Source organism: Hippichthys cyanospilos, chromosome 20 (assembly GCF_059441005.1).
Source record: "Hippichthys cyanospilos isolate Australia breed blue-spotted pipefish chromosome 20, RoL_Hcya_1.0, whole genome shotgun sequence".
Taxonomy (NCBI): domain Eukaryota; kingdom Metazoa; phylum Chordata; class Actinopteri; order Syngnathiformes; family Syngnathidae; genus Hippichthys; species Hippichthys cyanospilos.
In genome coordinates, this window is record NC_142388.1 from 13,307,501 (window position 1) to 13,329,380 (window position 21,880).

Below are 21,880 nucleotides of genomic sequence, written 5' to 3' on the forward strand. Positions count from 1 at the left end.
AGCAAATGTATACTGTTTCCAGTGTGAGTCATGGCACGATTAATATTAATTTCTTACAGATCCCCTCATGGCTGCTATTTTCCTGTCAAAGGAGGGGTTCCCTTCCCCCATTTCGCCTCGCTTATTATTATTATCATCCTCTTTGCTGCTTGGTGCTTTCCCTTCCCTTTCTCTTCTCTTGACACCATTCCTCTAACAGTGTTCTCCACATCTGAGGACATCCTGCTTGCTAAGACTGCGTGGGACCAACGTAGTGCTGTGGTTTGCACATAAGCTCATTATTCGGACTGAGTGATTTACACTGCGCCAGTATGAGGGATCTCACTCACGCGTACTGTACCGCACAGCTTTTTATCAGCAAAACTGTGTATCATGTTTGTTGTTCTTAATAGATATATAGTATCATATCTCCTATGGGATTATGCCTATATATTTTATTTCTCATTTCTCAGGCATCCAAATCTAATTTCGGTAACCGGTAATAATTTCACTTTCTTATCCATCACTAATTCACTAATCTATTAGTAATTTCACGTTCTTTTCCGTGTTTTTGTAAAATTAGCCCAAATTGAAATAATAAAGGGGGAGGGTCGACTTATAAGCGAGGTCGACTTGTACTAGGAGAAATATGGTACTTTATTTCAGTAGTGTTAATTTTACTCTGCTTTGTGAGTAAAATAGTAATATAGTAGCACAGCTTTACATGTTCAACTCAAACTTGATTTAACTAAGTGTGAAAATGTATAAATTCTGAAAAAAAGTCAAAATCAGATGAAATGTAGAAACCACTTAAATTGAGTAAAAGACATTATGCTGTGAATTTCTTTTAATTTATGAACATTTTGTCTTTCTAATCCCTCATTGGCCTACAACCCTTGCATCTTGGAATGCATGCAATGAAAAAAAAATATACAGGAGCTTAATTTAAATATATTGAAGTAATCCCACTTTGGTGCAAAATCAATTTAACGTTTTTCAATGGAATGGGCCAGAGTATTTGCTGTGACAGACTAAGTCAATGCTTTTAAGTTAAGCTCATATTTTCTTTTTTCAGTGTAATTTCCATCTTGTAATGCTTTACGGTTTGACGCGCCGTGCCCCAAGTAAGAACATCAAAAGCGCAGCCTGGGTGACCCCGGAGTGTGGAATTCTAAATAACCCAATGGCACATTGTGACAACGCTGTCAGTTTCCAAATGGTCAAGAGCAGCAATGCTCCCTGGGAGTGCATTTCCAAACACACACTTCAATTTCAATAGTTTATGTAACAATTGATACCCAGGACAGTATTATATCAATAGCATGGAACTGATGGACTTATGTATGGTCTGAAGTAGATGTCTTATTGTGCACACCTACCATGGAATAGTTCTACTTCCTAGCAGTATGCTTCTGAGACAGATATTGTCATGTCAGTAAGAGGAAGACACACTGCTCGGCATCTGTCTATCTTTTGTTGCAAGCAGATTACATCTTTCATCTTTGTTCTTGTCTTGTTGGTAAGTACTTGCACCGATATTGAGGCACACTTCATCTGAAAACGGCCAGTTGCAAAGTGAATACATGAGTACACTCTTAAATATACAGTGTTTCCTCACCACTTTGCGCTTCACTCTTTGCACCTTCAGCGCCTCACGTTTTTTTTTTCTTTTCTCAAAAGGCTGTCAGTTTATAGCAGCACCTACTTCCAATAACTCTTCCACGCTCAGTCCTACCACACAATAGGAAGCAGTCTAACAGTAAGCTAATACTTAGTCTTATTCAGTCAAAAACAGTGTTAGGAGTAATTAATGTAATGATGTAAGGTTGTTGTAATATTGTAAGGCATTACACACAAAAAAACTAGTCATAGTTTACTGTGAACCAATGACAGTAACACGCATTACAATATATAACCCCCCCCCCCAAAAAAAAAAAAAAAAAAAAGCTCCTTACATTTACATTTAAATTATTATTCATTTTAAATTATTATTCATTCGGTTGCCTTGAGAGGGCCGCTGGTGTATAGCTGGTATGCTGAGATCTTTGTTGCGGTCGTTTTTGTATATTTTTGTCTAACATTTCCAGCGATCTAGGCATCATTTACAAGTCGAACGAAGCAATAATATTTATTTTGGGATGATATTGGGCATATAAGATTACTTAAGTTTAGTTTAAGGTCATTCCAGTTGGTAAGAGTAATGTAAAAGTAATGCAATTGTAGTGTAATGCCTTACATTTAAAATACTTTAATATTATAATGTACTGATTATTTTGGAATAGCAGTAATAAATATCATGGTCACAAATGAAGGAATTTTTGCTTAGATCTGACTGTTGCTGTGTGTCGTCATTTTGCATCGACGAAGTCATGGCATGATATTAGGGCATTTTGTCAACAAATGAATGACTCCCAGGTTTTGGCTCGAAGTGGTGAGGTGTGAGTGAAAACACAGACTGAGGCTGGCCCTTTAAGAAAACTTGTTTGCCTTGTGGGGGTATGGGCAGGGCGAAGAGGGGGGGTGTAATGCTTGGTGCTGCGGAGAGAGGTGAGAGTTAGTGCATGCTGCGGTGCACTGTGCTGTGCTGTGTGTTGAAAATAAATAAATAATGTTTGCTCCCAAAAAAGGTGTGGGGGGTGGGGGTTCAAATGGGGAATTAATTAATCACAGGGGAAATACAAGAACACTGCATTCAGGTTTTAGAATTTAAACCTGTAAGTCAAGGTAATACTCTTGTGGCTAAATTGTAAGTATTTCTCTGGTTTGGCATTTACTTCGACTTAGTATTGATATTACCAATAGATTTCAGTTAAAGGTCAGATTAAATCATTTTAATTATCCTTTAAATAACCCACTTTCCTTAATTAGTTATTTCATCCCTTCATCGGAGCACCCATGGGGCCTTTGTTCCGATAGAAATCATCCCTGCAGACCTCAATCTTCCAGCATACTGCAGTCAAAAGTGCCATGACAGCATGTACTGATTGATTCTGAGGGTTAGCAGCATCTGAATCGCCAGTGGGTTTTCATAACATCAGCATTGAAGCTGTTTCTTAAGTGACAATGTCCTTCCCTCTGGTTGTGTTTTTTCCATTTTTGTTTTATTTCCATTTTTTCAAATCTTGGTGATTTTAATCTAAACATGTTGGACTTGAGCGAGGGAACGATCATTTTGCCTGCTCTGTTTGAATCCCACTCTCAATCCTCCGCGTGTTTTTTTCCGCTAACTTCCTGTTACTATGGCTCTGCTCTAAATGGTTCATCAAATTACTGGTGCGATTTGGTAAAGTGGACAGCTCTTTCCGTGTCGCGCACAAAATGGACCTAATGATTATATTCTTCATGTCTTTATCTCTGATGAACTGAGAGTAATGGCCGTATGTCCATCTTGTGTACATACTGTCCATATTCAACCTGTGGTCTACTGTTGTCGCACTCAATTCTGCTGTAGTAGGTGCTAATCACAGATAGTCAACATTTTCCCCTGGATTTTACTCCCTGATCTTGCGGTGTTTTTGATAAATTTGCGGGAAAAAACATTTTCAAGTTAAAAAAGCATCCATCGTAATGCATTATGTTACTTTCATTTGTACATAGTAAAATATTACTTTTGTGTGTGCAATGCATTACACTACCGTGTTACAGCAGTGCTTATTAATTATATTAAGCCAAGTCCAAAGGCAGAGAAACTTTTTCGCCCCCCTATGACTAAAAAAAAGATTATCTATAAAAATTGTACAAGTATATTTAAAGCTGTCTCCTTTTTAACATTAAATAAATAAATCAGCAATATAAAAAAAAAGCTTTCAACAACAGTCCATTATTTTTACAGCGTTTATATGGGTCACAACTTAGTCTAAAACTGAGAAAATGTAATCAGGACAACGTGTGGTCCCTCTCTTATTCAGGGAAGTCACTAATTTGATCATCCAGGCATGTCCAAACGCGGTCCTCGAGGGCCACCTATCCTGCATATTTTTTATGTTTCCGTCATCCAACGCAGCTAATTCAAATGATCAGGTTGGTTGTCAGGCTTCCGCTGAGCTTGCTGATTAGCTGATCATTTGAATCAGGTGTGGTAGGAGGACAGAAACCTCCAAAACATGCCGCTTAGGCGGCCGTTGAAGACTGGGTTTGGACATGCCCGATCTAGAAACTGCAGAGTTCATTATACTGGAGAAGAAAGGTTGAAGAAAAGCGTGTCAATTAAAAATACTAGTTTGATTAAGTGCACTCGTTCGGTTGCTGTGACACATGCTGGCTCATTGCTTCAAGCCACAAGACTGAACATCAAATAATTGACATTAACAATAGGTGCTTTTCCAGCAACATTTTGAAGAACCTTTCTATTCACCGTTAGAACCTGTTAGCCCATTGGTTACACCAAAAAAAAAAAAAAAAATCCATGGAGGCTTTCTAAGTACCTCTGTGATCTTTCTGGGCCAAGCTGGAATTCTTGAGGGGCCGGGCTACGCTGACAAACGCTGATTGGTTGGTTTACTGGGCATTTTTCCACATAGGCAGCCACCTTTATCTAATTGCTAGTTGCTGGCGTGTATTATATTACCAGAGGTGGGCGGTCCATCGGTCTGACAGTGACGGACAGTTGTTTTGCCAAAAAACGAAGCATGACATGAAAAAGTTGAAGTTGGGTTTTTGTCAGTCATTGTATTTGTTGGAGGTAGGCAGTCCGTTGGGACCAGTGCACTGTCTCTCAGTCTGTTGCTGACAGATGCACATTTTGCAGATGAATGGTGACAACGATGACACACTTAAAAAAAAAGAACACTCACTGGAAAAGTGCCTAAATGTAAATATTTACTTAGCAGACCATTACACAACAATTTATATATATATATATATATATATATATATATATATATATATATATATATATACATACACACACACACACACACACACACACACACTATGGGCCCCCGTGTTACGAACTTAATCCTTTCAGCGGCTACGCTCGTAACTCAAATTGCTCGTATGACGGGCAATCCAAACCTGTGTTAATTAGTGAATGCGTGCAACGCGTGCAAAAACCTTAGGTAAAAACATCACGACTTTATACACATATTAAAAATTAGTAATATAATCTATTGTACAGTTAAATTAAATAACATAAATATACAAAGGAAAAATGACATTTACCTTTGGGGCGACGTGACTTGAGCTGGGTGGAGGCGGAGGGGAGCAGAGACCAACCAGCAGAATTTATTGATTTATTTTCTTAAACAAGAACTTTTCTCAAACTAGAACATATCACCGGCGATTTCCTTCTCTTTAATCCATAATAGAAGAAGCCTTTCCATTTTGTTGTCGACCGGGGTCCGTCCCCCGGCAAGGAAGGTCTTGCCCTTAGAAGATTGCCGAGCGGTTACGGCCAGACTCACGAGCAAGGTTAACTATGCATGGGCCTCCTTCGTATTTTTTAATTATCTCCTGCTTGGTTTCTATTGTCATCATCCTCTTACTTCTTCCTTTACCGCCACTAGCAATTTTAGAAGCCATGTCTAACAGATAAAGTTTGCAAAGTCTTCACAACATTCCTTCCTTCCGTTTTTCACTCATTTTCTCTCCTTCCTTCCATCCAGACCAGCTGTGCCATCAAGCTAGATAAAGACGTTCGGCCAATAGCATATCGGCATTTCTGTGATTGACGTGACGCCGGCCAAGAGCATATCCGCATCTCCGTGAGTGAGACCGGGACTGCGACGTTCATCGACCAATAGCATGTTGGCATCTCCATGACTGACTCCGTGACTGACACTGTGACTGACACCGTGACTGTGACATTGTAAGAGCAATAGCGTTCAGCATTATCGAGACAAGCGTGAACACTTGAGTTCGTTGATGCAGCAAACCGAAAATAATTGTACGAACACATTGACCGGCATGTCGGATTGTTCGTAAGTCGAAAGGTTTGTGTGTAAGAGGGGGACAAAAAACGCCACGGTCCACGCTCGTAAGTCGAAAAGTTCGTAAAAGAGGGAGTTTGTAACCCGGGGGCCCACTATGTATGTGTATATATATATATATATATATATATATATATATATATATATATACAGTCGGCCCCCGGCTTACGAGCACCCTGATTTGCGAACAATTCGCCTTACGAGCGTGGATCAGGGAGATTTTTGTCCTCCGCTTACGAGCAAACCTCTCGCCTTACGAGCATTCCGACAAACCAGCCATTGTGAATGTAGAAATGTTCTCGCCTAACTGCGTCAACATTTTCAGCAGTAGAGCCATCTACAATCAATAACAGATACTTGTGGCGGTAACGTGAACGCTATTGGTCTTACAACCTCACACTGACTGTCTCACTCACGGTGTCTAAATATATTACCATTTAAGTGTAGTGTTTGTACAGCTAAAGGGAAAAACAGCTGACATGAAATTAAATGTGCCGATTGCAGGACAAAGAATTGTCATTGGTTTAAATGTGTGTTTTTTTTTAATTAATTGTCAATACATTCCAACCGTTTAAAAAAAAGTGCGAATAATTATCAGTCAGTCAAGGAGACGCCAATATGCTATTGGTCGATTAAGGTCACCCGGTCTCACTCACGGAGATGCTATTGGCCGGCGTCACACGTCAATCACAGAAATGCCGATATGCTATTGGCCGAACGCCTTTATCTAGCTTGATGGGACAGGATGGAAGGAAGTAGAGAAATGAGTGAAAAACGGAATGTTTTGAAGACTTTGCAAACTTTATCTGTTAGACATAGCTTCTAAAATTACTAGCAGCGGTAAAGGAAGAAATAAGAGGATGATGTTTTAGTATCTCCGTGATTTGCACCATGACTGAAAGAGTTACTGTAACACTGTAAGACCAATAGCCTATCCTCGTTGCCGTACCAACTCAAGGCGTTGATCTCTGCACTCTGTTACGGGTGGTATTACAGTGCTATATAATGGTTGCTTAACAAAACTGCATGCCATGTTAGTAGGCGACCTCCTGACATGCTTTGGGACAGCGCCATTTTTGCAATTCTGTGAGTTGAAACCAACAGTGAACTGACGCTCGAACAAGCTATATGTGTGGTGCCTAGTTAATACAACAAACACAACCTCCCCTCCGCCTCCACCCAGCTCAATTCACGTCGGGAAAAACAGCTGACATGAAATTAAGTGTGCTGATTGCAGGACAAAAAATCGTCACAGGTTTAAATGTGTTTTAATCAATAAGATGTCAATACATTCCAACCGTTTAAAAAAAAAGTGCGAATAATTATCAGTCAGTCAAGGAGACGCCAATATGCTATTGGTCGATTAAGGTCACCCGGTCTCACTCACGGAGATGCTATTGGCCGGCGTCACACGTCAATCACAGAAGTGCCGATATGCTATTGGCCGAACGCCTTTATCTAGCTTGATGGCACAGCTGGTTGGGATGGAAGGAAGTAGAGAAAACCCTGACTGAAAAAGTTACTGTGACACTGTAAGACCAATAGCATATCTGATTTACCATTTTGACTTCGAGCATTCATCTTTGCTCATCTCTGCTTGTCTCAGCACAAGTCACATTTTTCGAAAGGTAAAAGTCATTTTTCCTTTGAATTTGTTATTTAATGCAACTGCACAGTAGATTATGTCACTCATTATTAATATATGTATACAGCGTGATGATTTTACCTAAGGCTTCTGCGCGCGTTGCACGCATTCACGAATTAACATGGGTTTGGATTGCCCGCTATACGAGCAATTCGAGATACGAGCGTAGCCGCTGAACGGATTAAGTTCGTAACCCGGGGGCCCACTGTATATATATATATATACTTTTAACATGTATGTACAATTTTGATTTCTTTTACCTGGGGTTCTAAACACATTAGCTGTTAACATAGGTTTGGATTGTCCGTCATACGGCGAATTTGCCTTACGACCCCAACCATGGAACAGATTTGTGTCATTACACGGGGGCGCACTGTATTTTTTTTGTATTAAAGTTGGCCTTTTCAGCTGTTGTGGCTCTTGATCCTTCTCATGTTTTTATTGCCATCCCATCACAGAGTGTTGGAATAATTGTAAATATAGAGCTACCAATATCAATGCACAGGCATTACTAATGCATAAAGAAAAATAGTATTTTCCGCACTATGAGGCACACCAATTCCACACCACACCTTCAATTAATGACACTTGAAAACTTTTTCAATAGATAAGGCGCACCCTCAATGACATTTTTCAATCACAATATAGTGATACTCAAAGCAATAACAATAATAACTCAAATAATAATTCTAAACTGTCAATAGCATAATAACTCAATGTCAATATGACCAACCTTGTTCAACTGTAAACACACAAAAGAAACAGGTAAATCTTACTTTATCAGTTCATTCCCCATCAAGAATCCCAATCTCAATATTGATCCATATATAAGGCACATGTGATTATAAGGCGCACATCAGCTTTTTTAAAAAAATAAGGCTTTTAGGTGCGCCTTATAGTGCGGAAAATACAGTATTTTAGTAATATTAGATTGCTGATTATATGTGTAGTGTTTTTATCTTTAACATAATACAACTGCTGTCCTTTTTGAAACTTTTTTTTTTTTTTAAATAATTTGCTAGAGGGGTCAGACAAGTAGCTAATGTGACAAAAACTCTTGCATGTTACCTCTCTTATACTAGCCTCAAAACGTGTGAAAATCAAATAAATGCACAGTTGTCTAAATTAAAACATAAAAGCTCTAAATAATTTACATTTTACTGTGACTTCATTCTCACTGTGTGAGCCGGAAGAAAGTATTTTAATTTTTGATATTTTTTAATTGAGCCAAACACTCCCGCTGATGTTGTCATCTAGACCCCTGCTGCTTTCCAAAAAAAATAAATAAATAAAAAAAATCCAAACTTGCTCACTACTGTGAGGCAAAAGAATGGCACCTTCTAATTTCAACTTGTTTTTGAATGTAACAGGGAACTGGGGGTTTGCCAGGATTAAGAAAAAAAATAGGCAAGGCTTTTACTGAAATCAATCAGGACCACCATGCTGTGACTCCACCAGTTGGAGTGAGCGGAATAGTTCACTAGAGGGAAGAAGTGCTCTGGATAAAAGCTGCGGAAACAGTCACCATGCTGCAGAACCTCCTATTTCACAGCCTCAGGCATACACTGAACAGAATAAAAATATACTCTGTGAACTCTCTGCATTTAATGCGTGAATAGGAAAACAGTCACTTGGGGGCTTTTCAGTCACCTCATGCACTGTGCGGAAACTTTGGATATGTGAGACATTTAAGTCCACCAAAAATAGTTGTATATAAAAGAGGGTACTTGCAGTCCACTTCAAGTATGAACCTGTAAATGAACTGTGGACTCGAAGTATACAAGCACACTGCTAGCGGTATATACTTGTTGATGAATGTCCGTGTGCACTCTGAAAATAGATTGATTAAAAGAAAACAAAAAAAAAAAAAAACACTTGGTTAAGTTGATTTTGGTTATATTAACAGATAGATTTGATCAGAATCTCAGGTAAGTCCCATAGGCAAAATATATATTATATATATATATATCTTACTAAATGTTCACAAATTTGGTAGATTAAATCAATCATATAACTGAATTACAAACAATATTCCTTTAAAAAAGTTAATTAGATGCAAATGAGCATGATTATCATTTCTAAACATTTGCATATGCTAACATTTTCTAAAAGGAAATACGTAGCACACATTGAAATGCTAACACGATAAACACATACAAGGCAACACTATATAATATTCTGGAGATAAATACTAACATTAGCTAGCATGTTATGTAGAGCCACAAGTTGGATCAACAAATGACGAATTTTGGACATATTAGCGTAAATGACAATGTTTCAACGAAGAAAATACAACTCACAAACACTCGTGGGCGAGCAACTGCTCCCACAAAATGCAATAGCTATCAACAACTACCAGAACCAAGGGAATACAAGATCCAATAATTTTGCCCATAATAAAGGGTCTGTGGCCGGGGGGAGGGAAGTCTGCCCCTGCAATCTAGGACAATGTATCATCAAATAACTAAAAAGAAAGCAAATGTTTTAAGAATATGGGAGGGAAAAAATAGTACCTGAAGAAAACCTACACCAGCAGGAGTAGACGGTTTAAACTTCACAGAGGAAAAAAAGGAAAGGATTCAAACCCATGCCATGTGAATTGAGAGGTGAATGAGCTAACCATTCGTTGTTACTCTGGATTGATTGCATGCTGCTCAAATCTGATGTCTAATATAGCTAAGAAAATTCACTCTACACATGTCATTGTAAATGAAGTGTATTGACTGTGAGCTCTGTGAATATATATATTCTGTATATATATATATATATATATATATATATATATATATATATAAATCATGCTCATTTCTACATATGCTGATGACTAGTATAAGAACAAATAACTAATTAAGTTAGTTAAAAAATAACCCTAGAACTTTTGTGAATGATATTCAATATTAATAATTGTTATATTTTCTAATCATATATCTTTTTAGCTTCATGCAAGTCCATAATAAATCCACATCAACATCTCCACCTCAACTAACAAGAATGATGATATAAATGTCCCATCACTCCCATGTGCCCAAAGTTTCATTCTCGTTGTTTCCTCCCACTGCCAATCTGTTGTTGACCTAATCTTGTACCCTGTTCTGTAATTATGTACCCTATTATTGTACCCTATTTTGCACTCAAGATTTTCTTCTCCACTTTGCTCACAACATAACAGTTTAATTTACAGTGCTCATTTATTTCTTTGCTCTGGTAAATATAAATATGCATGGATTTTTTCCTGTTACAATTATTTTGAAGTAATTTTCATTTACTGCAAAATACTTTAGGAAAGCGCTCCAATTGGATATACATTAACTCCATGATGGATGGATGGTTGGGTGAATGGATGGATGAATCAAATCAATCAATCAAAGTGTGAGTTTGAGAGCGGCAGAGAATAATGTCATCAAAGCTGTGAGGAGGCCTCGTTCCTTTCTCGAACTGCACCTCAAGGCAAACTGTCACACACACACACACACACACACACACACACACACACACACACACACACACACACACACACACACTCACACACACACACAATGGTTCCGCAGAGCATCTCACCTTTCAATCTGCATTGCTTTAAAGCCACTACAACATGAAGCGAGATGAAACAGGAAGCATGAGTGTGCAATTATAAATGATTAAACAGCTTAGTGCCTGAATTCAAACTAATAATTTATAATAATAATATAAGTTTGAGGCATAAACAAGATAGAACCTAATATTACTTGTAACACTGAAAGCAAAGTGTGTGGAGTCGTCAGAGGGCTGCGAGCTTCTCACCTTCCTCAGCAGGTTGCAGATCCTCTCGATGTTTCGGAGTCTCTCCCTCTGTAATATGATAAAGCAAAATCAAATAAAAAATAAAAAGGAGGTCACGAGTTCATTAACAGAACACAGTGTTATTTGCTACGATGCTATCTGTTTGATGATGAAACAATCAAAATCGAAAAGGTAATTAAAATTGCATATAAATATACCATAATTGTACTCATTACTGTGCTTGTTTCGAAATGATTTGCACTACATTTAGAATTACACTCTCCTGATTGAGCCGTCTCTTCTGGTAAATGTGTTTAAATGCAGTTAATAGCCTTTTTATAACATGTGGGTTTTTAAGTGCTATGTAAAGAGCAGAGATGGGCAACTTTCAATTTTTTTTTTCCTTTGCTGGTCCGGCATTTGTCAGAGTTCCGCGACTGTCTTCAGTCCGTCATTATTGCAAGCCAGTCGAAATTGCATTCATCAGTCCTTCAGTCAGTAGGTGTATTTTTGCCCAACCTTCTGCCACCACTAGAGGGTGACATTTGACTTTATTTTTCTGGTCTGTCATTTGTCAGGCACTGGTTTACCTCTAGTTCTTTTGGTTTTATTTACACATAATGTTGTGTAGAACCACATATGCTGTTCTATCATAACATTGCAATTGAAACGCAACACAGTAATATAAGTGTAACACGAAAACACAGCCAGCTAAAGGGTTTAAGCCTACGCTAGTTTACACCATCCTGTTTAATACAAGGGGTGAGAGTGCAAATAATCATGTCCAACTGGATAGCATTATCATGCATTACATGGAAGATGCCAGTTTTCATTTATAACTGCTTGTCCTACAATTATAGTGGAAGTTTCATTAACATCTGTCTAAATATAATCTGTCACATACACTACAAATGAAACAAAGTATTGATGAGGTTGAACTTACAAAAAATAATTAGGGTGTCAGTCGGCAATGGACTGACAGACGGTCAGTCAGTGCTGACAAAGTTCCCACCTCTGGTAAACAGGGGCAATAACACAATGAAGATCATATTTGGGTTTTTAAAAATCCAGAACATGAATCCCCTTTTTCTAACCCTTATATATGGTCATGTAAACGCAATCAGGTTATCGCCATCGGTTTGTGATCTGTGCATGCTCTGAGGAATGTGGATGCTTTTGATCGAAGAATACATTAAACATGCGCTGTGACACTATGTAAACTAGTGATGGGGCTTTTGGTTCTTTAAAATAAACCATTCATTCACAAATCGTTCACTAAAAAGAGCTGTTCAAAAGAGTGGCTTTTGTTTTTTAGAGTATTTAACAACCTGTGACCCAGTGAGAATAAACGGCTCAAGATGTTTTCTCATAAAATAATCACTGGGATTATACTGGGATATTTTTGTTACATTTGTTACAATGTGGCATGGAACCTGTGGAAGGGGGGGGACCCAAAAATGCAGAAAACTGAGAGGAATGTGGCTCAAACAAAGAAGGTAGGAGGCAAGATCAACAGGAACAAAAATATCCAAAGTAACAGCAAAAAAACTCGAAAACAGAATAAACTCACGGGAGACAGCAGGGAATGGAGAAGTGTAGGTAGGAACTAACTGGGGTGGACTCAAACAGCATTACCAAAAAAAAAAAAACCCAACCCCCCAAAAAAAAAACCCATTATATTAGACACTGAATGGACAACAAACTGGAGACACACTGGGACTTAAATAGACTACACGCAATTAGGAGAACACGAAACAGCTGGACCGGCACACAAGGCAGGAAAATTGGTGGGCACACGAGAAGGAGGCAAAGCACAGACAGGTGGACAAAATCATACTAACGAGGATGCAGACAAGGAAGGTAGACCTGAGGGAAACAAAAATAAACTAAAACGCATAAACAAAATCCCACAACAACAAAAAACCCCACAACAACAAATCTCCACTGAACATGACAATTTCGTATTGTAAGTACATTTAGGAATGTTGGAAATTGTGCCAAACGTTGAATCAGTTTGATCTATGGAAAAGTCTAAAAACATCAATACACATTCGATAACTTCTTATTGAACAGGTTGATGTTGTAGTGCCCTGAGAGAACCCACGCGGGCTATGGGAGAACATCAAAATTCTACAAACAGGAATGCTGGAGCGAGATGGAATTGAACTCGGGACTCTGAACTGTGAGGCGAACGTGGTAAACACTTTACTACTGTCCCTCTTTAGAACATAATTTATTTCTCCGAGTCCAAGTTGAGTTTTATTATTATATTAGGGGGGTCGATTTATCACTGCACAACTTAAAACAGACCAATTTTCTCTACTTATCTGTGTTTGAATAACATTAGGTCAAATGCGAAATAAGTCATATCATGTCATTTACAAAGCTTAAAAGGATTTTATATACCTCTAATTCGATATAGTATGTTTCCGTTATAGTGCGTTTGCACAGAACATCTTATAAAATGGAGCGGAATTACTTTTTAAAATAACAGTTTTTTATTGTTCCTAAATGTGTGCTTGACAAACAAATTATGACGGTCAGGCCTAATAGGCCCAAAGCACCCATGAGGGTCTGTTGGGAGATTCAGTCAGAATTCCACCTATGGCACAACTTGAGGCTGTGGACACTGAGCGCAAGTGGTCCTTTTTCCATCTTTCAAATGTTGAGGCAGTCGACCTAAACTCTGCTTGGAAAGTGGCTGGGTCCTCTCAGTGTGTGACAAGTTCAAAACAGACACTATTTTTTTTTGGTGTATGTGACAAACTGAGATACACTTTAGCTGGAAGTGAAATGGGAATATGCTACAATGCAGTAGTTCTAAAAGTTGATTCAAGAAGAATTTTGTGGATACTTCACATCACTAAATATCATTCATTACCACAGTGGTTAGGCGTGTGATGTGGCATCAAGTAGTTCACAACTACTTGAGAAAAACATTGTGTGACTGTATTAATAATGTGTCGGCTTTTCAGCTTGTATCATAACGTGTAAAAAGCTTCAGTCAGCACTCGCCAAAGTGCTGACTCGAGGAGCCACTATTTCACTTAAGCTTTTAACGTCATCATCAAATATTAAACAAATTCCCATAGCATCAAATTCTGGTTGTTGTTTTTTTTCTGACAGTGTTGCTAGTTCTAAACAATGGGGTGTTGATAACTTTAGCTTCTATTTATAAAGCATTTCTATTAGTGTCAGAATAATTGTTCTTGCAGTGATGACTTTAGGAGGAAGCCGGAGTGCTCAGAGAGAACCCATGTGGGCTCGGGGAGAAAACGCAAACTCCACACAGAAAGGACACAGCCAAGTGGATTTGAACTCAGGTACCTGACCTGTGAAGCGGACGTGCTAACCACTGCTCCACCGTGCCACTTTTTTTTTAAAATAAAAAACAAACAAACAAAAAAAATGAATATGTATTTAACTTATGTATTTAAAGGATTTGGAGTGGATATAAAAAGTCCACACATACCTGTTCTTATTACAGGTTGCTATGCCATATAAAAATGAGAATAGAATAGAATAAAATAACTTTATTGCCATTGTATAGTTTATATAATTACCTTTTCCACTGTCATCTATAACATGTACAAGTCAATCAGAAAAAAAAAAAAAGAAATACATACACACACCTTAAAGAAGGGAAGTAAAATATTACTAGGCTAATGTGGTAGCACAAATGTACACAACATCGACTGCAATTGTGAAGTTTAATTCACTCATTCAACCCCAAAGACCTATTCTTACATTTTTTTCAGTTAAAGTTCAGACATTCAATCCCAGGCAATTATTTAGATTGTATCTATTTATTTTTTCATTTTTCTCCCCAAGTGTTTTACAAAAAGAGTGTCTAAAAATGACTGGTACTAAATTAATTACTAAAGTAATCAACTGCTTTATGTATTATGTATTATGTATTATGTATTATGTTTATGTTTTAAATATAATTGTAGAGCTAGTTATCATGAAATTATACTGGATCGGGAGTGGCATTTCTCCGGAGGCTGCCATGTTTGTTATAACCCCGGGGGTCTGTGGCCTAACTGTAGGGGATTCGTGAAATAATATGGGTGTTTTAAAACTGATTTAGTTTATCTTTTAACAGTTAAAGATTTGTGCCTTGTTTGGTTTAGTTTGTGTTTTTTGGGGGCTGCCTCTGGCCACTGGTGATAGTGCATTTTGTGGTGGTGAAGGACGATGTGGCTTCAGTTGGCAGCAGTTGCTGTAGGTGCACACGCGTTGTTCCTTCTCTTTGTGTAATCTGGCCCACAAGTGTCTGTGAGTTGTGTTTTTGTTCTGTGTCCTTTTCGCCTCCAATTCTGTTCTGTTCTTGTAGAGGCAGAGTGTTCTCCCTTGATGAGGGGGCGGAGTCACCAAGCGTGCACTTGACACTCATCTGCCATCTGGGGGCTCCTTAAGAGCGGCCGGAGCACGAGAACGACGCCTGGTAATTCCTCGCACCCCCTGTGTTTCTAGTCCCTGAGATTTCTGCCTGCTTTCCAAGTACTGTATTCTATGTCAAGTTTTGGTTGTACTTTGTGCTTCCTAGTTTCCGAGTTTTTTTTTGCTGTTACTATTCTCCTGTATACTATTCTTGACTATTTTTACATATCTCTTTTGATAATACTTAGTTTTTTGCTCTACATTTTGTTTAAATTTTATCATTTGTGTGTTGTGACTTCTTCCACCCATGGCGTGTGCTTTTGGTTATTAAAGTCATTTGGACAATTCACAAACTGTTTGTCTGTTTGGGATCCACAATCCGTTGAGCTCTGAGGCTACAGCGTGACAGTTTTGTTCGTTGGAATGTTGTCATTATGCAAATACGGTATGCCCAAAATGAGTCGTTTGTTGGTCAAACTTGTGATTGGAGATAACATGCTAGCTAATATTAAGTTTTATCTTCAGCATGTTGTATAGTGTTGCCTTTTATGTGTCACGATGATCGGGGGATCAAACCCACAGCCTCTCGCAGGCAGGGAGATGACTGAGCCATGCCGCCTGTGTATTGTTGTATTATTTTTTTCAATAAATCAATTATTTAAATAAATATTTGTTGGATTTACTTCTATGTATGATATCATACTCATATAGAATGATGAAAGAAAATTGAGGTTTTATTTTTTTAAATCTAATATTATGGAACTGGGTCTCTTCCTCGAGAGACAATTTTATGTCCTATAAAGTGATTCAAACATTACTTGTGTGTGTGTGTGTGTGTGTGTGTGTGTGTGTGTACAAGACAATCATATCTTCAACTGCTTCGTTATCTCATTTATCCTAAAAAATCACATTGGACCTCATTTCAGAGTTAGCAAAGAAGATGTGGGAGTGGAAGAAGAACATAAAATGTATCTTGCTGCTTTTTCATTATTTTAAGCGTTTCAGACTACAAGGAGAAGTCATTTCACTTGAAGAAATATGATCTGATGTCTAACGTACTGTGGTGGCATAACTGTGCGAGGGTAAAACGATTCACGGAGGAATCGTGGAAAAATCAAGTGCAGAACCATTTAGTATGTTCACGTTTTTGAACCATCTTCTGTGCTGAATATCTTTTCAAATTGGAAACACCAAGATGTCCTCTAAATTAGCACGGTGCGTTTTTCATTATATATGCTCCCTACCTACTCATTAATTAGGCTTTCTGAAATGTAACTCGTTGACATACAGTAAAAGAAATGTGAAAATAAGCAAGGACACTGTATAGCACAGTGAAGAAGTGGGTGGGAGTGATTTTAAATTTGCCTTGACTTCAGAAGTCAATTAATAATAAGTCCATACTGCGAGGGCATTGTGGACAGATGGTTAGCTCAAATGTAGTGAAAATGAACTGAAGTAAAATATGTGAGTGAATGTAATAAGGAAACAAGAGTAAAAAGGATTCAGGCATACACAATTGATGATTAGAAAGTATTCAAATAAATGTAAATAAATGAATGTTGGCAATTTTGAAAAACTCATTTGCTTGTTTCGAATGAAACTAATGTGTCCTGCTTAGTAGAGAGTTGTCTCATGGAATATTTTTTTCAAAAAATATGTATGTGCCTCATCAGTCCAGACCAGTGCTTCTCGATTATAATTTGCCAAAAGCCCCCAAGGAAAGAGAAAACTTTTTGCCACCACACACACACACACACACACACACACACACACGCACACACACACGCACACACACACACACTCAACGTGCTGACTATAAATGAAATTATGATTTATAAAAATTGTATAAATATACCTAAACTGCTATCCGTTTTTAACATTGACAAAAGAAAATAGCAATACACATCAACTTTCAACAACTGTTCATTTCTGTTTTACTGAAAAAACTGACAATTAAAAAAACAAGTGCATCAAAGTGCCTGAAGCATAAAATAAATAAACAAGCAAAAAAATAAAAAAATACATTCTTATTTTATTGCAATTACACTTCAAATAAAAACGAAGCCTTTTCCCTGGGGTCATCCAAGCCATCACCTTGCGGCCCCCCCAGGGGGCCTGCTCCACTATTTGAGAAGCACTGGCCTAAGCAGAGTTTTGTGATTCATATGGATTTGTGGAATAATAATTAGGCTGATTAATTCATTTTTTGAATACATCTCAGGGGGCCTACTATTTTTGCCAATACAGTCTTCTGTTGTTGACAGCCTTGAGGTTACCTTTGTAAATGTCATTGCTCTATTTTCTGGGTTTGGTCAACTTACATTTAAAAAAAATCGAGAAGAGAAGAAAAGAACAACTGAAATAATGTTTGTACACCCTTCAATAACTGGAATTGACACATATAATACTAGCAATTATATTGTATAGTCAAAGGATTTGTGTGTTCCATTGATGCTACGAGAGAGATTGTAAAAGCACATGTATTTTTTTATTGGTTGTTCCATCTGTGATCGTGCAATGCCATTCAAGAGTGGTGCAAAATTTTAATTGCAGCAAAACCAGTGACAGCCAGTCATCCACTCATTAAAACTAAGAGCAGAACATAGCTCACTACAATTCGATCTGGAATGGGTGTGTATGGTGGACGTGTATATGCAATCAAGAGGAAAATATGCGGCAAAATGCTATGGCATTGAGTCACCCAAAAGCTTTGTGAAATGACCGAAAACATAATCTGGCACATGGGGGTTGTGACTGTAAATCAGCATCATACCATTAAATAATGAATTCTGAGTTATCGCTTACCTAAAACCTTAGTGTTGTTGGATCTTGTTGTCTTTGACTATTTTGACAATTGGCTATAAATGTGAGTCCTGTATTTCTTTGTGTACAAGTTGAGTTTATTTTTTCCTAATTTTCAACCACCATATTTGGGGGGGGTCGACTTTTACGCACATAACTCAAAACAGACCAACTTTTTTCACATATCAGTGTTTAAATAACATTAATTTGAATGTAATTTGAATGCAAAAGAAGAAATATCATGTCATTTACAGGACTTAAAATTATTATATATACCTCTAATTCGTAATAGAATGCATCCGTTTTAGCTTGTTTGCACTTTCGTCAAACGCCGCCTAATTGCCTTTTTGTTGTCAACAAAGAAGCTGCGTGGATCATTTTTCTCACAAACTTTGATGGCTTGACTCCTCCTTTGACTTCTCCTTCAGCCCTTGGATATGTGCTTGAATAAGCCGGCAAGGATGTCAGCAGGTAAGGGTAGAAACAGCGAAGGGCAACCTTTAACGCTCTGATCTCACAACAGTTGTCACTTGGGTAAAGAACATCCCAAGTAAGGTGAACAGCAAATGATCTCCGAAGACCTTCATTTCAGACAAATGAAATGAACGGGTCAGAAGTTGATTATCAGTGGAAGAGTAACGAGGATGTTTGCACAAATGATGAACAGGAAGAAAGAGATGTCCGGGATTTAAATGGGATTAGCTATTTGGCGTGTCATATAGTGATGATGACTTTGGGGGCTTTTAGATGAATTCACATTCAACAGTGTCCAAAAATAAAGCATTTGCATACACCATGATATGTGTATCCACTAAATCAGGGGTTGACCTGTAGTCAGGTTTTTTTTTTTTTTTTACGCAGGGTCGGCCTGTACACGGAGAAATGCAGTAAGTTGAGCTATCATGGCCAAAAAGTGGCAGTCAAATGATGCAACTTTAGACACACCAACAAAATAGTTGAAATGAAAACGATTCAATGTGTCATTGTAAGTTCAATCTCTGAGATGTGATGAAGTAAACGAGAAGTAACAAGATTCAAAATTGTAAAATTGTAATGGCAAAATTGTGTACAGTATGCAAAAAAAAAAAAATATATATATATATATATATATATATATATATATATATATATATATATATGAAATGTGAATCACACTTTAGAAAATTATAATTGCTCAGGAAAATCAATATGAATGTCACAATGTAAAACAAAAACAAAAAAACAAAAACAGACCTAAGACCAGACTTACCGCATGGAGTGGATTGCCTTGATCAATTGGCACCTTGAAGTCAGCCTGGAGCTCATCAAAAGCTGTTATCTGAAAATTAAAATATAAATATAATGACTTTGTGAGCAGTGGACCATTAAATAACTAATTCCAAATAATTAGAAATACATTTTTTTTTAAACGAACCAATGAAGTGACTCATCAAATTTCGATACATTTCAGTAAATCTCCTGTATCTCCTATCCTCAGTGATATGAAAAGACAGGCAGAGGACACCATGGAATGATCACCTGTCAATCACAGGGCTAAATTAGATCACTTCGCTGTTGGCAAGGAGAACTTCAATTTGCACTCTAACTAGAGTGTCATAGTGAGTGTGCTGCACCACAGTGTTACACTCCAGAGCGGTTAGAGGCAAACTGCTTCACCCAAGGGCCATTAAAAAAAAGGAAAAGTTACAAATCTAAACAAACCAAACTTTTTGCATGCTTTTTTCACTGTAGGTATTCACGCTCTCAATGTTGCCTTCTTTATGGAGTTGCCATATTGTTTCTTTTTTTTTTTTTAAATTATGCTTTTGTTGAGCTCCTTTTATCCATGCACCTCTGCATTGCATTATTCTGGGAAGAGAAATAGGTAAAAAACACTCAATTTCAATAAACAACAATGCATATTTAAATTGTGAATGTAGATTTTTTTTCTTCTCAATTATGAACAGATGTGATCAGGGTATCTGTTGTAAACAAATTGAACACTTCCTAATTTCGACTTGAATCAAACTAAAATACAGTGGTACCTTGACTTACAAGTTAAAACTAATCCCCTATGATGAAGACAACATTTGGATCACATTTTCCTTTGGGTTGATGAAGACAACATTTGAATCACATTTTCCTTTGGGCTAATATCGGTCACCAGGATTCCTCTCTGGGGCCACGCCTGGAGGTGGGTTCGGTGCTGCACCCATGGTTCGCGGTTACAGAAGCTAGCTCTGTTGATGTACATCCTTATTTTCACCTGGCACCAGAACAATCTAGGCAGCAGTTGGATGATCGAATTTGTGGACCATAAGTAAGTTTTGTTATTTTTTCTTTTCTAGAAATTACTAGACAGAAAATGGCTCTAAGAAAAGCTTACTGGTAACCATTATCCTAGTTTGCATCCAGTGTGTTAGACTAATTGTATATAGGTTATCCCATATTTCAGAGTTGTCATGTCTGCTGCAACTGTAATGAATCACAGGCATGATGACCTAATGATCATATCACAGGCATTATGACCTAATCACAGGATGGAGCAGTACAGGGTCTGTCACCATGTTCCTGGGAAAGAAGATAGCAGTGATTGCACGGACTTCCATCTACGTTCCCCATGATCAGAAACTGATTTCTACCTTGCTGCCATAATGTCTCCCTTAAACTTTCAGGGCAGCAAGCGGTTTTGTAACTAGGGCCAACCATCATGGAAGGGGCGGACAGAAAGTGTAACTAGAACGCTAGGAGATCTGTAAGGGTACACATCTCTCTCCTCACAAGTAAAAGGCCCTTGTCTTCCTTCTTGTTTGTTGTTTACTAAATGCTTTAGGTTGCCAGAACCTGACACAGAGATTAATTGCCACAAGACTAATGGTCTAACTAGCAACCGAACAGCCCCGTTCGGCTGCCATACAAATCTACTGGAGCTGATCTGATATGGTTGTCGAACAGGCTTCCAATTATCATGCACGGCTGGTGCGGATGGCCGAATGTAAAAGTAAACTATTGATCCTAGTCACATGTGTGAATTAGAACTGAGGTTTAAGGTGCACTTCAGATGATTTTCTGATTATAAATTGGACTCTGACACTCTAAATTTGGAATTACTCAGTGAGTGTTTGATTAATAACATTTCATAAAATAGTCAATGTCTGGATTGGTCTTACTTTTTCTAAAACACAAAAACAATTTTGCTTGCTTAAATCGAGGACATACTGTAATTCATTTACGTAATTGTCTAGTATAGTATCCACATTTGAGAGGCAAAAATCAGATAATTTTGTCTTTCAAAAGGATTAAAAAAAACAAAAGAAAACTTTCCATTTTTTGTACAGTACGCATGTATAATATTTTATTGTTGAGTTGCCATTGGGAATTTAGTTGTCCCATTGTGTTTTACCAG

The 21,880-nt window shown here is 37.8% G+C and overlaps 1 protein-coding gene across 5 annotated transcripts in view; it reads right to left on the minus strand.

Moving 5' to 3' along the window:
• The window catches only part of cnih3 (cornichon family AMPA receptor auxiliary protein 3), a 95,118-nt gene that overhangs the window by 43,272 nt on the left and 29,966 nt on the right, over positions 1–21,880 (minus strand). For all 5 annotated transcript variants that reach the window (XM_088403795.1, XM_088403794.1, XM_088403793.1 and 2 more), the window contains exons 2-3: positions 19,745–19,813; positions 11,332–11,379 (exon numbers count right to left, since the gene is read on the minus strand). In XM_088403795.1, coding sequence (XP_088259921.1) covers positions 11,332–11,379; positions 19,745–19,813 — 117 coding nt within the window. The remainder of the gene's footprint in view (positions 1–11,331; positions 11,380–19,744; positions 19,814–21,880) is intronic.